This window comes from Nyctereutes procyonoides, unplaced genomic scaffold (assembly GCF_905146905.1).
Source record: "Nyctereutes procyonoides isolate TBG_1078 unplaced genomic scaffold, NYPRO_anot_genome, whole genome shotgun sequence".
Taxonomy (NCBI): domain Eukaryota; kingdom Metazoa; phylum Chordata; class Mammalia; order Carnivora; family Canidae; genus Nyctereutes; species Nyctereutes procyonoides.
The window spans coordinates 24028199-24040562 of record NW_026575146.1 but is presented as its reverse complement, the minus strand read 5'-3'; the positions used below and the strand labels follow the sequence as shown (position 1 = coordinate 24040562).

At 35.6% G+C, this 12364-nt stretch overlaps 1 protein-coding gene across 2 annotated transcripts in view; it reads left to right on the top strand.

Moving 5' to 3' along the window:
* GOPC (golgi associated PDZ and coiled-coil motif containing) overlaps nt 1-12364 on the top strand; it is a 37086-nt gene that overhangs the window by 15627 nt on the left and 9095 nt on the right. Inside the window, exons 2-6 of one of the 2 annotated variants that reach the window (XM_055310774.1) lie at nt 3573-3737; nt 5210-5233; nt 8096-8271; nt 9445-9610; nt 12159-12254. In XM_055310774.1, coding sequence (XP_055166749.1) covers nt 3573-3737; nt 5210-5233; nt 8096-8271; nt 9445-9610; nt 12159-12254 — 627 coding nt within the window. The remainder of the gene's footprint in view (nt 1-3572; nt 3738-5209; nt 5234-8095; nt 8272-9444; nt 9611-12158; nt 12255-12364) is intronic. The other variant, XM_055310775.1, reaches the window with a different exon arrangement.

Here is a 12364-nt window from a genome sequence, read left to right as displayed (position 1 = left end):
TTTTAACAAAGTTTAATGTATTCCTACACCATAAACCAGCAGTTTCCCTCCTTGATATATACTCATCAGAACTGTATTTCATATGTACCAAAAGACAGATTCATAGCAGTATCAATTTAAGAGTCAAAAACTGGAAAATAGCATAAGTGTCCATCAGAAGTAGAATGAAAATGATAAATTTTGGTATGTTCATTTAGTTAATACTGTATAGTAATGAAAATGAATGAACTGTAGCTATACAAAACATGAATGAATCCCATAAATAAAATCTTAAGGCAAAAACCAGGCATGAGTGAATGTATACCATATGCTTGTATCTATATGATGTTTAAAAACAGGCAAAACTCGGGGTGCTTGGGTGGCTCAGTCAGTTAAGTGTCTGCCTTCAACTTGCGTCATGATCCCAGTGGCCTGGGCGAGAGCCCTGCACCAGGATCCCTGCTCAGCGGGGAGCCTGCTTCTTCCTTTCCTCCCCACTCCTGCTCTCTCTTGTTATCTGTACCACTCACTATCTCTATCTTTCCTTCTCAAATAAATAAAATATTTTTAAAACGAACAAACAAAACAGGCAGAATTATCAGTGATGTTAGAACTCGGGATATTACTCTGATGGTTATGTCTGTGGATGAATGGGGAAGTAGTGATTGGGAAGGAGCCACAGGGACGTCCTCCAGTGCTATTACTGACCTGTTTCTTTATCTGGGTGGTAGTTAAATAGATACGTTTATTTTCTGGAATTTATTATGTGTGTACTTCTCTGATGTAAGTTGCAGTTGAATAAAAATATTGTAAAAAGGAATGAGGAACTTGTTATGATATGGAGCGATCTCTAAGAAATAACACAAGCAAAATGAAGTGGTGTTTATATTATGAAGCATTTTGGTTTGGTTTATATTTATAGCATGCCACCTTTTTTCCTCTACCTCTGGTTGTTACCCAAGCCCCACTTCTTGGCCATCTGTTTTCCCTCCAGTTCAGTCTCAGGATATAAATTCCTATCTCTGTGCCCCTGGTGCCAACCCTAGTCCCAGTTTATCACTTTTTTTTTTTTATTTCCAACATTCTGTGAGATAGTTCCTGTTGAATATGTCATGGCTGACACAAAAATCAAGCATGTCCAAAACTTAAACTCATCTGTCTTCCTCCCTTATGTCTAAATAAGCTACCATCCTAATCTTACAATTTCCTTCAATTTCAGTATTTAAGCTTGAAATATGTTATTGTCAATCTAATTTTCCACTAGACATCCAATCTGTAAGTGTTGCCAACAATTTCAGCATTATGAAATGTTTTATTTCTATTTTCAAAGTTCCCATGATAAACCATTTGGCAAGCCACAGTAGGGTGTTCCAAGTGTTTCTGTCTTACCTGCAAATAGCATGTCCCTAAAATGTCACTGGAAGAAAATGTTTCACAGTTACATGGTGATGATGGTTGCATAACTCAATGAAAATACTAAAAACCACTCACTCATACCTTAAAAAAGTGCATTTTATTGTATGGGAATTATATCTCAGTAAAGCCATTATTAAAAACAAAAACGTCATTGAGAACATGTAGTGATTTCCAATGAGATTAAATCTCAGTTTTGGTCTTTCATCCAGAGCTAGCCATTCATCCAGCCTTACTTTCCTGTCTAGGCTTGGGAATTTTGTCAGCCATAACTTCTCTAAGTAGCCTGATCTCCTTGGTAACATACATCTTCATCTCTAGGAAGTGCTTTATGTAGAAGATTAATAATACTTACGACAGTAGTCAAAGCTATGGGTATTCTTTCTGTCTTAAAATTGGGGAACTTGAGTGAAGACAGAGTGATTTGTAAGCACTGTAAACACAGGGCTAGTATTAGAATTCATTTCAACTTAAAGATATTTATTGGGGCACCTGGGTGGCTCAGTTGGTGAAGCATCTGCCTTCCGCTCAGGTCATGATCCCCAGGATCTTGACTCAAGCCCACATTGGGCTCTCTGCTCAGCGAGGGGGCTTGCTTCTCCTCCTTCTGCCTGCCACTCCCCTTGCTTGTGCTTGCTCTCTCTCTGTCAAATAAAATCTTAAAAAAAAAAGATATTTATTGAACATCTTTTATGTACTACATTGATTGATGCAGTTGGGAGGTAGAGATGTATTTCAGCCCTTTGGTTGCTGTACCCAGAGAATTTACCTAAGTTGCATCTGGTTTCTCTCTGCCTCTGCTAGTCTTCTTTCCATCTCTAGACTGCTTTACTATAAATATCTGCTTTACTATTTATATTTTGTCCTTGTCATTTAACTTCAAAGCACTTCTAAACTCTCTTTCCCTCCCTAACCTTTTTTTTTTTTTTTAATTTTATTTATGATAGTCCCACAGAGAGAGAGAGAGAGGCAGAGACATAGGCAGAGGGAGAAGCAGGCTCCATGCACCGGGAGCCCGACGTGGGATTCGATCCCTGGTCTCCAGGATCGCGCCCTGGGCCAAAGGCAGGCGCTAAACCGCTGCGCCACCCAGGGATCCCCTTCCCTAACCTTTTTTAAACTGTTCTTCACTTTGAATTCCTTAAGATGACCAATTCTCAATATCTCTGTAACTTGCCACATTTTTCTTTGGTTGGCTTGCATTTACATCACCTCAGTTGATAAGAAAGCTTCTCTAAGACCTAAGTAATTAACTATAATTTTAAACATATTTTACATAATTCTTTTCTCATTGAGTTGCATTGTTCTGAACCCCTTGATACTTAGTACAATTATGTTGAATTAAATAGAAAACTCAGGCCTTTTCTTGAGCTTTAACCTGCTGGCCAGTTAGGAAGACCAGATTCACAAGAGACACACATCTTGTGCACAATTGTAAAGCACACCAATGTGAAAAAAACGTCAACTTGAATGGATAAGCAGTTCTGAGGAGTTGTTCTTCTGTGCTGTAACAGTTAACTGTAGCTTACAGTTGACTCCTGATATTTAGGCACATTATGACCTTAGTGGCTCCCACCTTTGCAGCTAAAATAATTACTAGATAGTGGGTTGGTTGATAGAGGCTAGTGTTCTCTGGGGTGGCCACTTACTGGCCTCTCCTTTAATATACCATTAATGTTAATGGACCAGTGTAGCACATGTTATCTCTAAGGATGATGAGCCATCCCAATCTTTATATTTTCCTAAACTTTGTAGGTAAAGGTAAAACAACGAAAAGCCCCTTCAAGTAAGCAAAGTAAAATGGAAGTAGCATTCTGTGTTATTAGAGGATACTGTTTTATGGAGGTGCTTAGCTGGCTCAGTCGGAAAAGCATGCGACTCTTGGTCTTAGGGTTTTGAGTATGAGCCCCACATTGGGTGTAGAGATTATAAATAAACAAACTTTTTTTTTTAAAGATATGGTTTATGCTAGAGTTGGTTCTCTTGCCACTCAAGTATCTTACCTGTGCTATTGAATTTATGACTGTATAGTTGGATGTCTTAAGAGTTGTCAATTCATCTATTCAGGCTGGTGTTCATCTATTCATTTTAAACACAGTCTGTGTCATCTTTGAATAATTACTAGAGCCAAAATAAAGAAAATTAAGCTTACTTGATGTTTTTTATTGTTGCTTTATAAGGCACAGTTGGTGGATCTGAAATCTGAACTGACAGAGACCCAGGCAGAGAAAGTTGTGTTGGAGAAAGAAGTCCACGATCAGCTTTTACAGCTGCACTCCATCCAGCTTCAGCTCCATGCTAAAACTGGTCAGAGTGTTGACTCTGGTACCATTAAGGCAAAACTGGTAAGTAGTTTAGAAGGTAACATATACTTAACATGTATTTTAGAGGATGAAGAGGACAGTTTTTAATGAGGCTTTTGAATATAGAAGGTAATATGTGCTTAAGTGTGGGAAATTTAGAAAACGCAGGAAATGGAAAGGTCTTCATGATCATCCACAGTCTCAGCACCTAGAGGTGAGAAGTGACAATATCAATAAGCAGTTGATACTTAGAATAGGATTTTTTTTCCTATTTGAAAATATCTGTGTAAAAATATTTAAAAGATATTTATAATTATAATATGTAAACAGTTTTTTGCCCTGTTGGGTGAGTTAGGATTAAGTTCATCTGCATATAACAAGTCCAGATAACACTGGGAATATTCTTGAATAGTACAAATTATTTTCTCTCAAGCCCTGAAATAGGCAGTACAGAGCTTATGTGATGGCTCTATAGATACTAAGTATCCGGTATGCTTTTTGTTGTTGTGTTCGCCATTTTTAGCTCATGGTTTCCATCCTTAGGATCTCTTTATTCTAGGCAGAAAGAAGGAAGAATCTAAGAAAAGGGCTAAAGGATGCTTCCAGGCTGCATTAGTGTTCTAGAGAATTTTTCATGAAATCCTCCTCAACAATTTTTGCCCGTCAAGTTAGCCATCTCATTGGCTATCCCAACTTGCATTTCAGCCTCTTAGTTGGTCACGTGGCCACCTCTAGTTCTGTTGAAAATGGAATTGGGTGCCAACCACTGGCATATTTTTTCCTATTGCTCTTATGAGCATTTTTTTCTGCCATTGAACATTTTGTAATGTTTGTATAATGTAAATGTATTGTATATACATTTTCCATAAGTAACCTTTGCCCTCTTAATATAAGTAGAAAAATTTTTTAAGTCTCATTTCAGCTTAATCTCATACTTGTTAAGTGTGCAAGTATGTGCCAGACACTTGGTTGACCATAGGGGACACAGCAGTAAGATAGATACAGCTTGGGAGAGGCAGGAAATGAAATGAGGATGATGATAGTCATACATTTTAAAATTTTACTTGTTAGAATTTATTTAAATGAATATTTACATTCTCCTTAAATCTTTTAAATTCAGAAATTCTATGAATCTAAGTTAGTAACCTTGTTCTCTTTAACTGAAATGAGTCAGATTTCTCACTGCTTTTTTGGGATATTTGATGTTTACATTGAGAAACAGTGTATACATTTTCACTAGAAAAGAGTTTACTTGAAGTTTTAATGTTAGATCTGAAGCAGAGTGCTGTAGTAGAAGGCACTGAACCAGGTGGGCTAATTTGGTAAAACAAAAAGTTTTAATCTAACACTGTGTAGTTACTGTAGGTTATGGATTTGCAAATATATTTGTTCTAATGAACTTTACCCAAATGATATTCAACGTATGGGAGTTTTCCTTATAATGATTATACCACTAGATAAATTCATTTGTTTGATATTTTTCTAATTATCAAACTTTTTTCTTATATCTTAAGTCTGTCCCCTCTGTGGAGGAGCTGGTAAGTATATTGTTTCTGTTTGGCTTTAATACGTTACGCTGAAGTGTTCTTATTGTCTTATTTGCATATTATATGTTGTCACTTTGTATTTGGATGTGATGTTCATGATGATAGTTTTTTAATCTTCCAGTACCTGAAAAGTTCAGTTGGTGGCCCATTGCTCTTTTCTCAGTACACGTTGTGAAAGATTTTTCTTTTGTTTGTGATTTATAACCATTATTTACAGAGCCCATCAATTTTTGACAACTTCTAAGCCTTGTAACTTGTTGAAACCTCTACTTCAAAAGAGCAATTGGTTTTCCCACTTGAGTATTTTGAAGATATATTAAGAAAACCTAGCTTTTTTCTCTTTTTCTATTTGAACTTATCCCCAGAGAAAGAATGTGCATGTTGGTTTCGTATTCATCTTCTGCATGTGTCACAACTTTTTAGCAGTCTTGGAATAATTGTGTGGCCTTTGAAACAACTGAATTTTGAAACTCTTTACCAGAACTTATTTTAGAAAATAACAATGTATAAATTCTTAATATTTTCCTCACTATGCTAACCTAATCAGGTTCCAGTTTGTCTGATGGCTTTATTTCTTTTGAAAATACACTGTTTGGCTCTCTAAATACAAAATGAGCTTCTTGCTTATTACCTAATAAATGGGCTAACTAAAGATTCATATTTTTTTTTCTTTAAACTAAAAAGATTAACTTCAGTTTTCTTAGTCCTATTCATGTTTGCGAATGTTATTTTCAGGCCTGACAGTTTGTCAGAATCATTGGGTGTTTGAATCATGAAAGCAAAGTGGTGACTTAATATGTGTTTTGTAAATTCCATAAATACTGTATAAATAGGTTATCAGGACAATTGTACATAGACAATTATCAATGTAAAGTTTATTTAGCCCATAAACCAAAGAATACTTGGTCTTCTGGAACTTTTTTTCTGAAACAAATAGCATTAACTTCAGTAAATGTCATAAGAAAGCTTATTGTTCATGTTATCCAAACTGTGGAGTTTTTTTGGAACTGATTCTTGCCTTTCAAGAAATATGCTCTGAAATAAATTGCAATTTTAATAATTCTAAAGTTGTAAAAGGATTCTAGATTATTCTTCAGATTCTTGAAAAACAGTAATCAAAGAGGCGGTAAATATATCTACCATTTGGTAATGACTCATTTTAGCTTGTATATTATTTTTTTGTGTTTAAGACTGTGGTACTCACTGCCTTATATTTGAATATGTCATATATTGATGTTTTAGTGTATCATTTATTGATATACTATTGAGAAAACAGTAGACCAAAGCAGACATTAGATTAGTACCAAAGTATATTCCAGAATTGTTAGAGGTTTGTTTGAATTTGTTTCTCAGCTTACTACCCGGAATAAAAAGGGAAATAATTACAATAATCAGTACCCATACAAATAGAAACAATATCATTTGTCGTTTGCTCAAGAGAAGCATTTTTTTTCTGGTGCTGAGCAAGACCTTTATTTAAGTCTCACAAAGGGGACAGGGTGAACAGTTTCTTCCACATCTCATCAACAGATACAGCCACATTTTCACAGGATTTATAGATTCTGTTTATCAGTAAATCGGTAAAAGCAGTTCTATAAGGCTGCTTATAGAATATAAGCATATAAAACATCTCTACTCAGGATAAATGGAAGTTTACAGTGTTTTGTTAATCCAAAACAACACTTAAAATATCTATCAGGGCCCTTATTCAACTCTTGGAAGAGTTTTATTTGGCCACAGAGCTTTTGTGTATTTGAGTTTGACTGCCTTTAGGTGGGATTTTGTACCTTCCATTTTCCACTCGACTTTGTCTTGTATTGGTCTATCTGTTTTGTGCTTGGGTCCCTGAAGGCATTTACATTGGTCACCCCTGAGTTGTAGGAGTAGACATATTGTACTTTATACTTTTAAGGTAAATTGAACATTATCTCTCATATGTAAGCTTGTGATAAAAATTGGATGGCAAAGATCTTGAGGTTTTATACTCTAGCTAACACCTGTAATTCACATATATAGACTCTCTACCAAGTAGAGCATTCTTTTATGAGAATTAAAAATGGATGTCCATCCTACCTCCTAGAAGGCAGGTAGGGCCCTGTTTTCCTCCACAAACAATTATTTTACTTCATTCACTTTGAATAGGATAGATGAATCACATCCCCAAAATCAGTGATAATCTGTACCATAGATATGGTCATGCAGAGAAATGTTTTAATGTATAAATTTTTCAGTACGTTTGTTACCAGCATTTTTCCATTACCATCAAACATTCTTTAAAAAAAATTAGAGTATCTGTTCTAATTTAAGCAGTTTAAGTTTCTGGTAGTCCTCTAAGGTAAATTAACCATAGAATCTGTGTAAGTGAAGAATTTTGACTTGTTTATAGAATTATTGCTTTAAAGTTAATTAAATGTTTGGATACAGCCACCAGAGTGATTTTTTTTTTTATTTTAGTCTAGTTTCTTGAGTCATTTTTAGAAAATAAATAGGGAGAAGATTCAATTATTCATTGCAACCACTCCTATTAGTGTATGTGACATAAGCTTAGAAAATACTAATTCATTCTTTTAGTATCCTCAGTGTCAGAGTACCCCAAGGCATGAAATTATCTTATGTGGAAGTGGTCCCAACACCTTCTGGTACTAGTTAAAAAGAACTGGATCCAAATCTTTGTATGTTCCATTTTATAGAAATGGTAACTTTTATCATATGCTTTCATTGTTGGCATTGTAACAGACTGTGCGCTTTTATGTATTTTGAGAAACATGGTCTGTTGCTAAAAAGCCTTAAAAAAGTATTTTCATTACATTGTGCGTGGGGGTTTTTTTGTTTTTGTTTTTGTGTTTTAAATAGGAGAGAGAACTGGAAGCAAACAAAAAAGAAAAAATGAAAGAAGCTCAACTTGAAGCTGAAGTGAAGTTGTTGAGAAAAGAGAATGAAGCCCTTCGTAGACATATAGCTGTTCTCCAGGCTGAAGTTTATGGGGCAAGACTGGCTGCCAAGTACTTGGATAAGGAACTGGCAGGAAGGTGTGTAAAAAATGTGTGCCTTGTATTCTTAAGTAGCTAGATATTTAGTGAGGTTGACTCTTACCTCTTATGGTAAATGAAACATTAATCTTTATCTTAAGAGTTATTTTATAGGGCAGCCAGGGTGGCTCAGCGGTTTAGCACTGCCTTCAGCCCAAGGCGTGATCCTGGAGACCCAGGATCGAGTCCCTGCGTCAGGCTTCCTTCATGGAGCCTGCTTCTCCCTCTGCCTGTGTCTCTGGCTCACTCTCTCTCTCTATCTTACTGTTAATATTGATAGCATTATATATTGTAGATTTATTTAGCCATACTACATAAGTATTTCTGGTTTACACATACACAAACACACACACACTGATAGGAGCTTACTCTGACATGCTAGTAACTCTAGATCTGCACCTTTCAGCCACTTCCTGCCTTGAAACCATAAAAGATGATGTTCACATGTATAGCCTTTCTTAAGGAATTCTTTCTGTGATCATTGAAATGTAATCTTTCTTGACTCTCCAAAACACTTTGGAATGACAGTGACTTTAATCATAATAATACGGTGCTCTCCTTGTATTAATTTTTTATAATCACAAAATTTGGTGATTTATTACTTTTGATAAATATTTTTTTACTTATTCACAGCACATTAAGAACTGATGTGAAGCAAATAAAAATAATTTATATCATGTTGAAGTGCACATTTTCTAGTAACTTTTGCCGTATTTAAAACAGTAATTTTGTAAAAAGAAACTGTCTTTTAAAAAAATGTTTTTGTACTGTTAGGCTCCTGTAAAGACTAATATTCAATAGTGCCCGAGTTTGTTGACCTATCCTGATTTTGTGCAAGACATGTTCATTGACATCAGTCTCAAAAATTTTTTAGATGTATTTGAATTAAGTGTATGGTTAGAAAAGGTTTCATTCATTCTTTTTTTTAAAAAAGAATAATTTTCTCTTGAAGATATCTGTTCTTTTCAGACTTTTGGTATGTTACAAATCTGAGAAACATCAGGAGGTCCTAAATGTATTAATTACTAACAGGTTTTATTACTAACAGAGATAGGTTTTCTGTTGAGGTTTATGCAAAAGCTACTGGTATCCAGTAATTCTTCGGAGTTCTCTCTGTAATAAAAATTATAATAATGAAAAACTAACTGAATTAACTGTTTTCTCAATATAAAGGGTCCAACAAATACAATTACTAGGGCGAGATATGAAGGGACCCGCTCACGATAAGCTTTGGAACCAGTTGGAAGCTGAAATACATTTGCATCGTCACAAAACTGTGATCAGAGCCTGTAGAGGACGAAATGACCTGAAACGACCAATGCAAGCCCCTCCAGGCCACGTATGTTTGTTTTGTTACTGTTTCATACTCAACCTCTTCCTTCTTCCTTTAGTCAGAAGTCCTTTTCATGGTTTTTATTCAGTAGTATTTAAAACCATTATTTTAAAAGTTAAAGTGGAATTAAACTTATTTAGAACAGATACATGAAGTTCTTAGTTGACTTACCTGAAATACCCTGAAACGATACTTCTGAAAACTGAACTGTTGCTAGCAGATACATATTGCTCGTACTTTGGCTCATATTTCAGAATTTTTCTGGATCATATTTAGGCATGTTTAAATTCATTTTTTAAGCTTATCAGAGAACAGGTCATGTTAATAAAGTGGCAAGTGTTTTGAGGGTAGTTCTTAAGGGAATTTTTGGTAACTAGATTCAGCTATAGTTTCTGAACTAATGTTTCCACCTGTTTGGTCTTGAATTAAGATGGAATTTGAGGTCCGTGTCCAATTGTCTGCTTCTGTAGCCATCATTGTACAAGAGCTTTTCTATCTGGATAAATCTTTATTAAATTTCATTACTACAGCTGTCTGATAATATAAGCCTTTCCATAATAAAAGCATGTCTGACTCCTTCCCAGTGGCTTACATATCTTATTGCCAGATAAACTATGGTCTTAAACAAGTTCAAGTATTTGTTATCTCTGCAAAGATTATTTTAAGAAGAATTGATAGGTACATGAAGTTGATGGGAGAAGAGTGCAGATTGCAAATAAGCCCTTTTGCCATTGTCTTCTCTGGGACTTTGGGGCACATTAAATTCTAGGTAGTGGCCAGATGGCAAGAGTTACTTAATGCTGCATAAAGGAGTATGAACTTTAACCTGATAATCATGGGATTTTTTAATAAAATGGTGGACTTAAGATTTAACATTATTTTGACATTACTTTGGTAAAGTGAAGAGAATATAACAGGAGAGGGCCTAACTAGAGTCGAGTACATTAGAAAGATACTATAGTAACCTGAGGAACAAGTGATGAACATAGGGGAAGTATATTTGAGAGAAAGGGTAGGTTTGAGAGAATTAGAATCAAGGAGATTTGGGGGCACCTGGCTGGCTGATTCAGTAGAGCATACCACTCTCAATCTCAGAATTGTGAATTCAGACCCCACACTGGGCATGGAGCTGACTTTAAAAACAACAACAACAAAAAAGAATCAAGAGGACTTGGTGATTAACTGCTTTTGGTTAAGTGGGTAAATGAGAAGGAAGAGTAGATTTTTGATGTGGGGAATTGAGTGAGTTGATGGCATTCACTGATAAAGCAAATAGAGGAAAAGGAAGATTTGGGAGGAAATGTGATGAGGTTTTAGACATGTGGTGTTTGAGGTGCCATTGCAACAAACAAAATATATCCAGTTGGGCATATGACTCTGGAATTTAGGAAAAGTCTGAGTTGAGGAAACACTAGGTTAATCATCTGTTATAATCAAAACCACAGAATTGATTAAGAAGCCAAGGAAGTACATAGAAAAGGAGCGCGTGGTGAACAGTATCAACTTTCTGCAAGGTTTAAATAGGATAGTGACTAAAAAGTATGCATTGAATATAGCCATGTTGGTTGCCAGTGACTGTGGAGGAGACAGTTTTATTTATTTTTTTTTAAAGGTGATTTTTATTTTTATTTATTTATGATAGTCACAGAGAGGGGGGGGTGCAGAAACACAGGCAGAGGGAGAAGCAGGCTCCATGCACCAGGAGCCCGACGTGGGACCTGATCCCGGGTCTCCAGGATCGCGCCCTGGGCCAAAGGCAGGCGCCAAACCACTGCGCCACCCAGGGATCCCAGAGGAGACAGTTTTAAAGAGCAAGTGGGGGCAAAACCCTGATTACAGTGACTAGGATAATGAATGTGGGAGGCAAGGAAGTAGATATCATTAGGATTAACTTTGTGTGAAGGTTGAGGAAAGGTGGAGGGAGGGTGGTATCTAAAGAAGATAGGTAATTGAAGGGTTTTTCTTTTGTTTTATATTTTCACATGGTCTGTATTTAAAGCTGGAAGAGGCTTAGAATTTGTTTATATGCTGGACAGGGAAGGAACTTAGAGAAGGAAAGAGTAAGGGTATCAGAGAAAGAATAATTAATGGAGAGTAAAGTCCTTTATTTAAGAGGTAGACTCCAGAGCCCAACAGAATGAAAAGTAATAAATGATCCAGTTGGCAATTTGCCTTTTTTTTAAATCTATAAACTAGTTAAAATGTATGTAGATCTTTATGATATTTTCTAGTGAAAATAAACATCTTACCACTTTTATTTCTTGAAGCTGTATACTTACCAGTTAATTCCTGGCAATAGTTTCCCTCCTAAAAAGGAGATGAATAAATATGAAAGAACCTGAAAAAGAAGGTCATCCATCCATTTCACTATATTAACAGAACAACTTTTTATTTTTCTATTTTATCTATTATTTTCTTAACATTTTACTGTATATCCATTCCAGGAAATTAATGAAGATTTCTAAAAGCAAGTTATATAGCATGGGTTTACTCCATTTGATGATATATCGTTTAAGGTAGTACTAATTTTTCTTCTTTTTTTTCTTCCAATAAGGATCAAGACACTCTAAAGAAAAGCCAGGGTGTTGGTCCAATTAGAAAAGTTCTCCTCCTTAAGGAAGATCATGAAGGCCTTGGCATTTCAATTACAGTAAGAAGTAGTGCTTCCAGTCTCCTCTTTTGTAGTTAACTAGTGTAATCATGCTCCAGTTTGGACATCCTTGGGAAACAAGTATTCTGGATATATCCCCTCCATAACTA